Source organism: Corapipo altera, unplaced genomic scaffold, assembly GCF_003945725.1.
Source record: "Corapipo altera isolate COAL_440 unplaced genomic scaffold, ASM394572v1 268, whole genome shotgun sequence".
In the NCBI taxonomy this organism is placed as follows: Eukaryota; Metazoa; Chordata; class Aves; order Passeriformes; family Pipridae; genus Corapipo; species Corapipo altera.
The window spans coordinates 7,757,248-7,771,707 of record NW_020884901.1 but is presented as its reverse complement, the minus strand read 5'-3'; the positions used below and the strand labels follow the sequence as shown (position 1 = coordinate 7,771,707).

Below are 14,460 nucleotides of genomic sequence, written 5' to 3'. Positions count from 1 at the left end.
GGCAGCAGCTGCTCCACCGCCACCGGCCCAGCCCCCGCCGGCCGCTCCGCGTTTGTTTGCCGGCTGCGTCTCCGTGATGGATGGAGCTGACATGTTAAATTACTCAGGCTGGATGTCTTCAGAGAGCTGGTGACAGCGATATTGCATTTTCTGATTACCCAGCACTGCGCAGGATGTATAAATACAGGAGTCAGGAGACCCAGCGCCGGTCCCCAGACCGGAGCGGAAACGTCTCCTCTGACCCTACATACAGTGGCAGAGGTCAGCCTGGAAACACGAGCCCAGGGCAGGGACACAGCTGCCAGGGATGTGCTTTTATTCCTTTGTGTTACCAAAGATGCCAGAACACATCTTGGTGGTGGTTTTAGGGGTCCCGGAACCCAGCTGAGGCAACCTGGAGGATGCAGGAACGCTAATTCTCAACTGATCCTGCTGTAACCTTGATTTCATGTTTAACTCGCCCCAAAATCTTGCTGAATGACCCCTGTGAGACATTCACAACTGAGGCAATGTCTACTGACCCAGCTCAACAACCAGCCTCAGTTGCAGCTTGCTGCCAAGACACGGGCCCAGGATAATCATGTGATGGGGCTGAGGATGCTCACAGCAGAGAGCACCCACATGCAGGTGATGGGGATGAATAGGGACAGCACTCAGTTAAAGACAAGCAGCCCTGCCTGGTCAGCATTCCTTTTCCTTTAAAAACCTGGAGAAAACCACCAAGTATCAGAAAAAAAATACCCTAATCACTGCAACCGATTACAAAGTGGAATAAGATGCTTAAAAGAACAAGGAAACGGCAACTTTGCAGCACCGAGTACCGGTAATGCACCAGCAACTCTCTCCAGTGACTCCTCCAAGGAGTTACACCCCTTTACACACAGTTCACTCCTGTTATTTAGACTGGAGAGAAAACAAAGTTCCCCTTCCTCGCCCACACCCCTGTCTCCTGCATGGCTCAGCCCCCAGGCAGCGGGTGGGGGCGAGGAGGGGGAGCTCAAAGAAGATGCTCTTGTTTCTAATCCTGTTTGCAGATTTACAAGCTCGTTAATCCGTTCAAATAGATCTCAGCTCAGCCAGGCACCCGGGCAGGGCGCTTGTTCTGAGTGCAACATTAATTTAGTGGGGAGCAAGGCGGGGCGCCAAGGCAAACACCTCGTTAGGGTGTAATTAAAGATGGTAGCTTTAATGCCGAGTGGGGACTACGGAAATAAAATTCAGGAATCAGAGGCTCCATTATCCCCAAAGAATTCTGTTAGTTAAAAGCCACGTGTATGTTTTTTTTAAAAGTGAGTTTCTGGCATTAATGAGGAAATAAAAAGCAAACCTGACATTTTTAATCCTTTCCCCAAAGCCAGTAGGTCACAGAGCATCTCAGGAAAATAACCATGGATGCAAAACAAACCAAAATGGCGTTAAAATAACAAAGTAAGTAACAGGAGCTATTTGGATAACTCCTGTCTGAGGCCAAATTGACCTCAACTACTTAATCTCTCCAAGCTGCATGTTAAAATGGAAGTGGGAGCTTGTTTTTGTCTCCAGTGGTGCTAACCTGCAGTGACATCTTTATGCATCCCCCTGCCCTGCAACCACTGTCAATTGAAAGAGGAGTTTCTGCACCCCTTCCCTCCAGGAAAAGGGCCAAACCCTGCACATATCACAGAATTCAAGACTCACAACATCCCTGCTCGACTGTGTTGGGTTCACTTTGCTCCATGATCACTTGCCCCATGCAGCACAGTCTCCTGGGTGTTCAACAAGCTTCTCTGCTTCCAAGCTTCCCAGTAAGAGCTGGATGAGGATTGCCCTCCCCACCACGCCAGCACGGTGGCGAGGTCCATGCACTGGGGGGCTGGCAGGGCTGTGCAGAGCAATGCAATTAGCTAAGTGAGAATTTTCAGTTTAATTAATTTAACACTGAGAAGAGCACCAGCCAGCTGAAAAACTAAACGTAGCCAGAGAAAGGTAACTTAGATGCAGATTTAGGGACCACAAAAAAAAAAAAAAAAATACACAAACAGTTGTGTTTGAAACCTACCCAGTCAATGCAAAAAAAGGATAAATAAGAGAAGCCCTTTAAAATTAAGTGCCCTGTGGCAGGGGTACATTCACACACACTACGTCAGCTGAGGAAGGCTCTTCCTCCTCATTTATTGTCCTTTTTCCTTCTGTCTATATCCAAAAACCCCACCACTGTGGGTGGTGCAACAACAAGGTGATGGTCCCGTGGCTTCTACTATGGAATGCTCCCAGACAGCAGCCCTTGCACAGCTGTGAAGGGTTTTATTTTCACCAAGGACAACTCACAGATCTGGACGTGATACTTTGACTCAGAGGAAGCAAAAGTTCCCGGCTAAAGCCTCAAAAAGCCTTTCCTGCAAAACATGATGCTCCACAGGCACCACAGGACAGATGGACAGAGTGAGGAGGAGGCAGAGGTGTCCTGGCAAAAGCAGGGACTATGGATTAGCCCAGATGAGTTCCAACTCTCCTTCCTCAGGGAATTTTGGGTCACTCAGGGCACAGCCAAGACCTCCAAACCACAAGAAGCTGCAGCCCTACTGTTGCAGTACATCCTGATAAACAGCACATATTGTTTGAGGAGAAGGATCATTATGGGTTATTTCTTCCCAAATCCAGGGTGCTTTTAAAGCCCTGCCCCAGGAGAGGGCACCAGACCCCTTCTCTGCACACATCAGCTACCCCAAGGCCACCCCCCAGCCCCACATGCCAACGTCCCACCCAGCCCCTGCATCCACACACTCAGGGTGATCCATTGGCCAAATCCCCACCCTCAGTCCCTGCCCTGCTGCCTCTCCCCGTGTTTCCCAGGGCATCACTTCCCAGTTCTGGTGCAGCCAGGTTGGGATGTCTGCCTACCACCTGGCTGCATTTTGGGAACCACAAACGCTCTCAGACTCACCATCCTTCCCTCCAGCACTGCCAGCCCCCATGGAGATCTCCTACTTCCAGCCCATCCCTCCTGCCCCTCGGCTCTCACCATCCTCACTCTCCCTCTATTATTTATAACCTCTAAACACACTTCACTCAGTCGAAGTGTTTAGGGAGAGAGGTTGTATGAAAGAGGCATTAGACAAAATGAAGTTATACAGCACTGTAAACGAAGAAGGTAGTGTTGTTTTGTTTTTTTTTTTTAAAGTCAATGTATTTGGAAAAATACCCCTTTCCTAGAGCTGCTGGAAACACTCAGCACAGGACCAGATTTAATGATGAGCAATGGGCAGCACTTTAAACACACTCAGTGCAGAGAAGTGAAGCAAAACAAAGTTGATCCCAGATTTGTTTTCCTTGTATTGGCGGGTTGGGTTGTTTGTTTTCTGTTTTGGAGGGTTTATCCCATCCTCCTGAAGGAGCAGCACTCGGAAACCCTTTCAGAGCCTTTCCATAAAGGAGGAAATCCTTCTGCTGTGCACAGTTCCTGCGGGGAGAGCGCTCCAGCTGTAGGGCTCTGATGAGGTTAAGCATTAATTAAATCAAACCACAAGAAAATAATTACACACAGGCATCCGTCAGGCCGACTTGTCACTACCCAGGAACAAAGTTGGATGCAAGCTCCATCAGCGGAACTGTCATGCGGCCGTTAGGAGGAAATAAATGTATCCCAAATGGACAATTTCATTTAAGGGGAGGAAAAAAAAAAAGCCCCGTGAATTGCAATGGATTAATGAGGCAAAGGGTTTGTGTTTGCAGTTGGATGGAAAACGAAAACATCCTGATTTGTGGTATCATCCTTTAACCTGAGTGCTCGCTCGCACTCCAGCCGCTTGCCTTCCGGAAGGACAGGTAACCACAGGCTGTAAAAACAAAACCTCTGGCTCAGGAGAGGCCAGGGAAAAGGCAGGAAAAGGCATGGATCAGCTCAGCAGCAGTGCCCAGCCACCACTTCCACAAGCAAAGAGAAACTGGGAAAAGAGGATGGATGGGATGGGGCTATAGGGAGCGAGAACTCCACTGGAGACGCTGGGACTGGCTGGTTTCTTGGGGCTGCTCACTGATTCCTGATGATTTGAGACCTTAAAATCTCTTCTCTAGGGCATGCTGCTGAGGCATCCTGTAGGTGGGGACACTGGAAGTCAGCATCCCCTCCTGAAGCCCATGGGATACATTATGTCTTGGGCTCCTCATGCCACACACACGTTGGGTACAAACAAATCTCCAACTCTCACATTGAGGAAACACCAGTCTGGGGAGAAATGCAGAGTAACCAAGGGCATTCTTGTCCTGGTATCCAGAGACTATTCTCGTGGCCACTAATAGACAGAGGAATCCTGGGGAGGTGGGAAATGGGGTGAGGGGTGTCCCCAGAGATTGGGGACAAGCCAGGCTGGCTCGGGGCCACGCTCTGCTCCCACACAGCCAGAGGCTCTGCCTGCAGCTGGGCACTGTGTCTCCTCCTAAGTTCAGCTGCAAGGATTAACTGACTTGTTCCATTAGTGACCAAAAAGCTTCTTACCTTCAGGCAGTTCAAAAGTGAAATAAACACACACACACACACACACAAAAAAAGAAGCTGGAGCAGGGAATCAGGGAAATTTCCCCAGACAGTCTCTGTGGACCCCAAAAGCACCCACCCACACACGCACTAAAATCCAGAGACATGTATTTGAATAACTACTAAAAAACAAACCAAATAATTTAAACCAGTTAAAGAGTCAGAACATTCTCTTCACACTAAGTGAATAATTTATGGGCAGAGCTATAATAAAGAAAAGCCCTCTCCAGGCCTGTATTGCAGGAAAATGTATCCAGAATAAAAGATCACATTTCAGACTCATAAATAAATGAAAAAGAAAACCAATAGTAAACAGAAAGAAAAGTTTTTCCTTTCCAGCTCCCAGTGCTGCCACAAAGACCCTCAGTGCAGGGGGCAGGCCGTGGCCAAAGGACCCCCCTGCCCATCACCCCTGGAGGGACACTGACAACTCCCTTCTCCTCCACAGGTGGAAATGTGGACCCGATCCCTCCACACAGCCTTTTGCACGGTACAGCCTTTAGATCCATGAATGCTGATGCTTTAGATCCTTTAGAATGCTGCTCCCACCCTGTGTGGAGTCCAAAAAACCCCTAAGCACTGCGAAAGCAGAAAGAAGAGAGGTCCCAGTGATGTCAGAGCCAAAATGAACTTCACCCCTTTGTGAAACAGAAACTTGCCAAGAAACTGTTTCACTCCCACCTCAGTGAGTCCAGGGACTCTGGACTTGCAGCAAACCTGGCAGAATCTAATGGAGAGGACACGTGCAACACGATTCCCAAGCACCTCCACCACACCACCCTGAGGTTGCTGCATGGCGTTTGCCCCTCTTTATCCCATCACAGAGGAGCTCTGTTGTCCCCAGGCTCAGCAGGGAGGGTGGGGGAGCTCCCTCCTTCCTCCCCAGCCAAACTCCTCCAGACCCGGTCACTGGGGGAGCAGGTTGTGCCCACGACATCCTACCTCGGGGGCGGCTCCGGCGTTTCCGTCTCCCCACGGACGTGCTGCGCAGCGCGGGCTGGAGCTGCCCGATCTCGATGGGCGTGTTGGTGCGGAAGCTCTCCTTGAACTTCTGCATCAGGGATTCCACCGTCTCCTGCGTCACCTCGGGAGCTGCAACACCAGCAAAGGCACTGTGGTTAGAAGAGGACAGGGCCACCACGTCCCCCTTCCTCGCAGAGGACAGCGTGAGCTGACGCCTGGGGCAGGAGCTCTGTTAAGACCCTCCAACATCACCCACGGAGACCCATCCAGAACTTTCCCAGTCCTACCAAAGCCACAGAAGTAAGGAAATCGTGACTTTACGGAAATTGCATTTTCCACGCTGCTTTCCAGAACGTTGGATTGTTCTTTGCTTGTTCTCCCACATGCACGCAGGGCACTTGGAAGCATCATGCCCTTATCCAAACTACAGCCTGAAGGTTCAAATCACACAAGAACACCCAAGCACTGGGCTGGCTTTGGGTCAGGTTTAACTCTGCCCCAGGAGTTCGGAGTCAAACCCCAACCGTGGCAGCCTTTTTGGAGGGGTGAGAACTCCCCAGTAGGCAAGCTTAGGATGACAGAGCAATAGGGAAGGCTGGGGTGGAAGCAGGAAAACAATGTGCAGCTGGCCCAGGCATGCTCTGCGCTGCAGTAGGATTCCTTGGGGTCTTCCAGGGGCTGCACTCACACACTGGGATGCAGGACCTAAGTTCACGAAACAGCTTCGGGCAACACCTCATGGCACATCACAGCTTGTTGATATTTAAGAAACTCCACTCCTTGCTCTCACATCAGCCTGAATTCAGTAACCAAAAAATCCCCCCAGGCCTCTGTTGAAGCTCCACACCCACCCACCCAATGGGCAGTTACAGGAAATCATGAAGCCACTCACAAAGAGCAAAGGTGAAATTCGGGATCAAAAGGTCTGTCCTGCAGGACACAGAGGTCTCCCACATTCAACATCGGTTTGGCCTCTGTCAGCTCCTTGAATAAACTCATTAGCAGAACATAACCCCTGTCCTGTCTCCATTTCCAGAGTCACCAAGTCCCTTTGATGAGCTCCAGAAGCTCCCACTGCCTGCAGCGTGCCCACATGGAGATGGCAGGGACCACCAGTCCTATAGCCCTGTCACATCCTGCTTGGATAAGTGAGCACCTTGGAGCTCCCTGCCTGCCAGGAGGTACAGGCTGATGTATCACCCCATCACATTTCCCAGATCCAGACACATCAGATGTCCATGGAGCTCCTCAGGCACCCGGTGAGCTTGGGATGCGTAACTGCTCCGGACCACAGACTCCAATTCCCTTCCCAGCATGGTGCAGCTCCGTTCAGGGAGGACTGAGAAGCTGGCCATGCAGGATGAGACATCTGTAATTCTAGACAAGGATCTGACCTAAACATGGAGCCTGCAGCACTCTCCAACAGGCACCCATGCCACAGGGAGCAGAGCACCCTGTGCCACAGGCAGTGCCACACCAGCCCACAGAGCAGCTCCCTCTTCCTTCTTCCCAAATTCCAAAGGCAATGGCCTCAGCCTCCCCAGGGTTGAGAGGCTTTAGATCACCACAGGGTGCTTTTCTACACCTGCAGGCTGCAGAGAAAGTTCCAAAGTCTGCTGGGGCCATTGGGAGGGGGAGCACCAGAGGTGATCAGCTGCTGTGCCTGCAGGCACAGGTACATCCAGAGGGCTCGGGAGAGGATCCATCAACCCAGAACTGCCGTACTGGGAGACAGAGGGAGAGGATCCAGCCAGCCAGGGCTGCTGTACTGGGAGACAGAGGGAGAGGATCCAGCCAGCCAGGGCTGCTGTACTGGGAGACAGAGGGAGAGGATCCAGCGAGCCAGAGCTGCCATACCAGGCAACAGAGAGATGAGGATCAAACCCGCTGCCTGTGTAAGCACCAACAGTGGGAACCATTTTGGGAGAGCTCTGGAGAGAGTGGTGCCTAAGGGACCATCTATGTTATGTATTCCAGTTTTCCAGTACCAGGCTCCCTCAGGAACCACAGATAAAAGACAAAGCTCCCCAAAACTCCCGACATTTACGGCAGGCACAGCCGAATCCTGCGCTGTCAGATGCCCCAGCAGGCATCGTCACAAGGGAAAAAATATATCAAGAGCAGGGAAAGGATTCTAAAGAACATCTAGTCCCACCCTAACAGCACAAATCCAACCCGAGGTGCCAGAGAATGATGCTGTGGCAGCACCAGGGCAGCTCAGCCTCCTACCACCATGTTCACGGGGGGAAGCCCGTCCCCACAGCTCCTTCACCCCGGAGCACACGTGGCAGGGCCTCCCTGTGAACAGATGGTGAGTTACCCAAACCTCGGGGCTGTGTGATACAGGATGTGTGGAAGTGGAGCAGGGAGCTCGGGAACCACACGGCTGAGGCTTATTTACTGAAAGGAGGCCAGCAGGAGAGCACAGGAGGGAGGAGGAGGAGAGGGCCGTGCCTTCGGCGAGCAGCAAAGCACAGCGAGGTCACAGCACTCTCATGGGCCCCTGCTCAGCTGATGGGAGCAGGGACCCTGTGGTGATCATACCCATCTGGCCACCACGCTGGCACATCCATCCCAGGGCATCTGCTCCTGTTCCTGTCAGTGGAAAAAATGCCAAAAGCAGGGGGAAAGTTTTGCAGGAAGAGGAGGGGATCCTTCAGCTGCCAGCTATTTGGAATGGTGCTACAGATACTGCAGGAATGGGAGCAAAGAGTTGGTGTGTCTCACTGCTCTGCACAGCTCGTGTGTGCCAGCATGTCCTTGGCTGCTCCATGCCCCTGAGCTCGGGGGTTTGGAGAAAGGAAATGGGAGAGGGAAGGAGAGGGGAGAAAAGTAAAACGAGGAAGAGAAGAAAAAAAGGGAAGAGGAAAGAAGGGAAGGGGAAAGGAAAGAAAAGCAAAAGGGAAAGGAGAGAAAAAGAGAAATGGGAAAAGACCCTCCCTGACATGATCTCAGCAAGCAGAGTTTGACAAGGGTGAGCAGCATGGAGAAAACTCTCAGTGACAAATGAAAGGTAGCTGAGCTTCAACTGTGTGAGCAGCAGGGCTGAAGGCAGAAGGGAGGGCCTTTCGTGCACTGCCAACAGTGCCAAAAGGGAGGGAGAAGAGACCACTGCACCGTAACAGAATGAGACACAGCACTTCCTGGGGTTGGTGGGACCCTGCTATCTAGGGGGATGTCCATCATATCCATAAGAGAAACAGTCCACTGCAAACTGCCACCTGGGCCTCCCCACAACAGCCCTCTGAGGTTTTAATTGTTCAGAAAAGGATGGGAAGAAATCCTACCGCAGGGTAGACAGGGCCTTAATAATTTGCTTTAACTTTCGGTCAGCTCTGGAGTGGTCAGGCAGTTGGACTGGATGGTCCTTGTAGATCACTTCCAACTGAACTATTGTATTCTACACATCCCTGGACTGCCTGTGTCAAAGACGGGCTCAGGCAGCAGCTCCTGGCACCTCCACACTACCCACACGCTGCTCTACTCCCTGGCACGACACAGCCACATCACCAGTGCCTGGGCACCAGCTCCTCCCAACGCTGGCCGAGCACGACACATTTCGGAGGCGACAGGACCATTCCTCTCCTCGAGCAGAGCTTGCCAAACCGCCTTCTCTCCCATCCACGGTTTCCAGGAGATAAATCCATCAGGGCTACTGAGCTCACATCTTCGTCACCACGCTGAGAGATTCTCCAGCCTGACAGAGGTGGTGAGATCCACCCCGAAGGTTTGGCACAATGCTCCCATCTCAATCTCCCCCTTGTTCTACAGCAGAAGCCTTCAGCAGCACGGCCACCCCAGGAAAGGGCTGAAGCAGAGGAATCACGAGGCTTTTCGGCCTCCGCAAAATCGGCTTCCCTTTCTGGCAGAGCTTTGAGGACACAGCTGAAGGTCACCGTACCTTTGTGAAGCACAGTACATGTTCCTGACGTACACCTCCCTCCTGTCCACCCCCATATGCTATTTGGAAAGCGATTTGCTCTCCTTATGGCTCCCCTATTCGCTTGCACGTCTCCCACAAAACAATTCCTACCCAGAGACGTTTCTCTCCTCCTTCCTTTCTGCTGGCACAAATTGCAGTGGGGGGGGAAATATGTTGTTTGGCTTAAAAATCGCAACGACAACAAAAAAAGTAGTCATCAACTGAACAATATGAGCAATGTTTGGGTAAAAATACATTGCAGTGGAGATGGGAAGCGGCAGCGCTCGTTCCAGCCCTCACAGGACTCGTGGTGCAGCCAGGAGAGCAATACCCTTCCCACGCACACAGGCTGGGTACGGGGAGCTGTTCTGGGGAGATTCCACATCTAGGGTCTCACCAGCATCAGTGCCCAGGAGGGATTCTCCAAAACACAGTCCAAGCTTGGATGAGCACAACCACCCACAGCCCCTATTTGAGAGATGCAGTAGTGGTGGAAGCCATATGAGGAACAGCTGAGGGCACTTGGCCTGTTCAGCTTGGAGGAGACTGAGGGAGACCTCACTGCAGTTACAACTTCCTCATGAGAGGAAGAGGAGGGGCACACACTGAGCTCTCTTCTGTGGGGACCAGGGACAGGACCCCAGGGAATGGCCTGAAGTTGTGTCAGGGCAGGTTTAGGTTGGATATTAGAAAGAAGTTCTTCACCCAGAGGGTGGTTGGGCACTGAACAGGCTCCCCAGGGCAGTGGGCACAGCACCAAGGCTGACAGAGCTCAAGAAGTGTTTGGATGATACTCTCAGGCACATGGTGTGACTCTTGGGGATGGGCCTGTGCAGGGCTAAGTGTTGGACTTGATGACCCTTGTGGGTCCCTTCCAACTTGGCATATTCTGTGATTCTGTGTGCCTCTACTGGTTACACTTGGATGGGAACTCCGCCATTCCAGGACATTCTCGAAGGATACAGCTCTACAAACCCCCTTTGACTGTGCAACCTGTTCCCAGCCAGCAAAAGCAGGCAGGGATGGAAATTCCCTCAGCTCTTAGGAACAAACCCTCAGCTTTTCTGAGGTGTTTTAGAGTCTTGAAAACCCCAATGGAGCAGCTTCTCCCCAAACCAGACTCGACCTTCGTGCAGCCGTTGGGTGGTGGGAGAGCTGGACAGACCCATGGCTTGGGTTTCACAGCTTATTAAAACAGAGTGGTGAGGTTTAAGGACTGCAGAGGTGCCAGCTTCCCTGAGCCTCCCAGGCTTCAGTGTTGGGGTTAAAGGTTCTGTCCCTGGAGCCATAGCCATCCCTCACACAACACCTGCACTCCGACAGCTGCGGGAAGACAACTGGCAAGGCAACAGCAGCTTCTATTAGAGCTTCCCACGCTAGGCATGGAGTAAAACATGTCTTTATAAAATACAGTTTTTTAAGACTCTGGTTTTCCCATCCCTCTCTTTGATTTCTGAGTGTCAGAAGGCAAGTTATCAGTCCCTCAGTATTACCAGAGGCTACAATGCTCCCAGAGTTTTGGGGAGAGGAGTAGCTCACAGAGCATCTCAGGAGCTGCTCGACTGAACGTGATGCTTCGCTGGAATGAAAGCGTTTTGCAAGAAGACACCAAACTCAGTCAAGGATTAAATGGAAAAGTTTGGGTGCAATTAAAAGCCAAGGTCAGTGTGGTTTTTACCTCCTGATCTCCAATGCCTTCATGACAGCACCCATGGCCGTATCTAGGATGCAGCCCCCTCATCTCAGATTCTTCTCCAAAGTTGTCTCCTGCCCTTTCACCAACTGCTTCCAGTATTTTTCAAATAATCCACTTTTTCTAGGCATGGGGAAGGTTGCTCTCCTGGGACCACTGCCATGGGCTCTAAAGGTCTAATGCATCATCACAACCCTGACCCACTACAGGAACATGGTTACACGCACGTGTAACACAGTTTAATAATGTTTTAATTGTTTCCTCCAAATCAACCCCCTGATTTTCAATAAGCTCATTTTGACGTTTCTCGATCAATACTTCAGAAATTTCTATTCTACAAAGTATTTCAAGAAATCGACTTTCCGATCCTATTTGGAACGAGCATAAATTTCGCAATACTGGAAGTTTTCCACGTGGTGGAAACCCTGATTTCTCACCAGCTCCAAATAATGGGTGTTTGTTGCTTTTCGAAGCATGAAATAACTAACGGTGTTTGTTCTTAGGCTGGGATGTGGACTGATTTTCAACAGTGCCACCCTGAAGGTACCGAGCTCCAGAAAGCACGGAGCTTTACTAGCATAAAATTAGGTAATTACACTGATGCCGATGCGATGACAGTGGGAGAGATCTGTACAACAGTTCCCCACGTACCGGGAGGAAAACACATGTGGAGAGCGACATCCTGCCACGGAGCACGGTGGATACACCAGAGACATCAGAAACACTGAGAACTTCATCTCTTCATGTCTTTCTCCAGCCACCAGACCCCTCTACCACCTCTTGAACAAGAGAGCCTGTCCCCTTCAGTCCCCTGATCTCCACCAGTCCATGTCAAATGCCACGTGCAGCCACCACCGTGTCCAAGACACACCAGGAAACTGCTGGTTGCATTACAGAAGCAACTCAGGAGATATATATATATATAATTTAAATACATATATATATATCCATACATTTTTTATTTAAATATATATATGTCCATATATATATATGCATATATAATTTAAATACAGATATATATCCCTATATATGTATATTTTTATATATATGGATATTTATAAAAACATCAAAAGGAAGCACAAATTACCACCCATACCCACACATCAGGGGACCAAGCACCTACTGCAGTGCCTATATTTCCAAGCCACCTTCAGATGAACCCATCAGGAGAAATGCCACCCTATGCTTTGCCAGACCTGGCCCCCAGCCCAGCCCTGCCATTGTGGCACGAAGTAGGATCAATCTATCTCCAAAAACCTCTTTTACCTAGAGGGGTTCTCATATGCAGGAACAGAGGGATAGAGGAACCCAGCAGCATTTTGAAAACAGCCTTGTATTCCATCTTGAATTTTCTTCCTTCTCCCTCCTGGCCCTTTTTGCTGAGTTTTAAAATAGAGACTGTATACATTTTTTTTAGCATAGCTATTAATACACAGCTATTAATACATTAATAGATTATTATATACATTAATAAATCCCTCGCTATAAAAATAGATCTTTATGCGTAAAAGTCTGATTTCAATTGCAAATTGGAGGGGGAGGGTAGCAGAAGAAGAGAGAAAGTTTTATTCAAGATGTCTCCTTTGAAGGAAACTGAACAAATGCACTTTTCCTCCTTCATATATTCATGAGATGACTGCTTCCCTACCCCGTTCCCCGCCACCCTCGGCTCCGGGCTCGGAGCCAGCACAGTCCTTATCTGGTACGAGGCAGGGGAAAAAAAAGCCCTGATAGGATCAGAAGTTTTCAGTAGTTTAACAAATCTGGGAAAAAAAGTCTCCATTGCTTTCCAATAAAGCTTTAGGAGCGTGACGGGAAGGGGGATGTCGGGAGAGGCTGGAGTGCAGCGTTGGAGGGGGATGGAGACCAACGTCCTGCAATGGGGACAGGAAACCTGGGGTGCACCAGGCCACTCCAAAACCCTTCTGGCCATGCACCCACTCTTTTGATTTTCCTCTTTATTGCAAAGCTTTGCCATTTCCCCCCACCTACAGAGAACAGGAGATAATACCTACAGCTCCCACCCTCACTGCAGCTGGGTGAGCCGCTCCTCAAACCAGCAGGACCCAGGAGAACGCCCATCCCGCTGGGAAGGGGCAGCTGGAGCCAGAGCCCACGGCAGCACCACCCAGCACCAGCTGCCCTGACCCTTCTTCATCCTCTCTCCAGTCACGGCGCTCAATCGCTTCCCAGCTAATTGCCTCCACTCATGTGTGCAAACTAACCGTTTACCGGAAAATGTCACGGAATGTTAATTTCACTCGGAATGCACTTCCATTTTTTTATTATGGGAAATGAATAAGCATTGTATTAATAGCATAATTTTCAACTCCAACCGCAATTGCAGCCCCATCAACAGAGGCTGCGAGTTACTCTCCAACCCCACACATTCCCTGCCTTTCCACCTTCCTCCTCTCCCTCTCTCTGCAGCACTCCCCACTTTCCCCCGTTGGTAATTAAGATAATGCAATATAATTATAAACATATTATGAAAGATCAAATGCTGAAGAGCTGTGGCCTGATGGTCCCCGCCTTCACCTCACACCTTTGCATGGCGAGCACCTCCCAAAAGCAGATGGGTCCCTGTGCTCCTGGGGCTGCTGCCAGCTGGGTTTGGCCTTCCCAGGAACTGTCTCTGACCAGGAAACCCTCGGCTCTTCCATGGGGCAAAGAGTTTTCTAGCACATCCCTCCCCTAACATCATCCCATTTCTCTTGCAAGGAAAAGCCTTTGGCCATGGGGTGCTGCCCTGCCCCAGCACTGAGAAGGTCCAGGCCAACAAAGACTCCACTTCCCACCTTCTCCTCTCTAATAAAACCCTTAACTTACCTATTTTTATGAGACACCATAACTTTTTCGCTTAGGCAGGGAAGATGAGCAGACCCTCGGTATCAGCTAATGCTCCTCAAGTTATCAAATAATTGAAAAGTTAAATAAGAATACTCTGGAGGAAGCTTCTTGATTTGGTGCTAATGGGCACACAAAGCAGCCCAAGCTAATGTTGCGTGGAGGAGAGACACTGGCTCGAGAGCACAGCACTGACCTCCTGCTCCCTCTCTCCACCACACATCTCCTGCAGCTCCACAGAGCCAGAGGAGAAACTGCTCCATGGAGCCAGCTGGGGCAGGGACACACTGAGGGAAGGACAAAGCCTCATCCCCACCTGCCCAAGAAAGTGCTGCTGGAGGATAAACCTGGAGGCAGCAGAACTTTGGCATCCATAAAGTAAAGTGTAAGCAAGTGCCAGCACACCGAGGGATGGGCACGGGGAGGACAGGGCTCCAGGAACAGCCCAGGCTGGCAAATATGGGTGGGAAATGTGGCACAGTGGCCCCTCTTCAGTCTTAACCACTACCCAACTCTTCACAC

General features: G+C 50.5%; 1 protein-coding gene across 3 annotated transcripts in view; it reads right to left on the bottom strand.

Moving 5' to 3' along the window:
- The window catches only part of ASTN2 (astrotactin 2), a 326,379-nt gene that overhangs the window by 220,545 nt on the left and 91,374 nt on the right, over positions 1-14,460 (bottom strand). For all 3 annotated transcript variants that reach the window (XM_027650010.1, XM_027650009.1, XM_027650011.1), the window contains exon 4: positions 5,456-5,605. In XM_027650010.1, the coding sequence (XP_027505811.1) occupies positions 5,456-5,605 (150 nt within the window). The remainder of the gene's footprint in view (positions 1-5,455; positions 5,606-14,460) is intronic.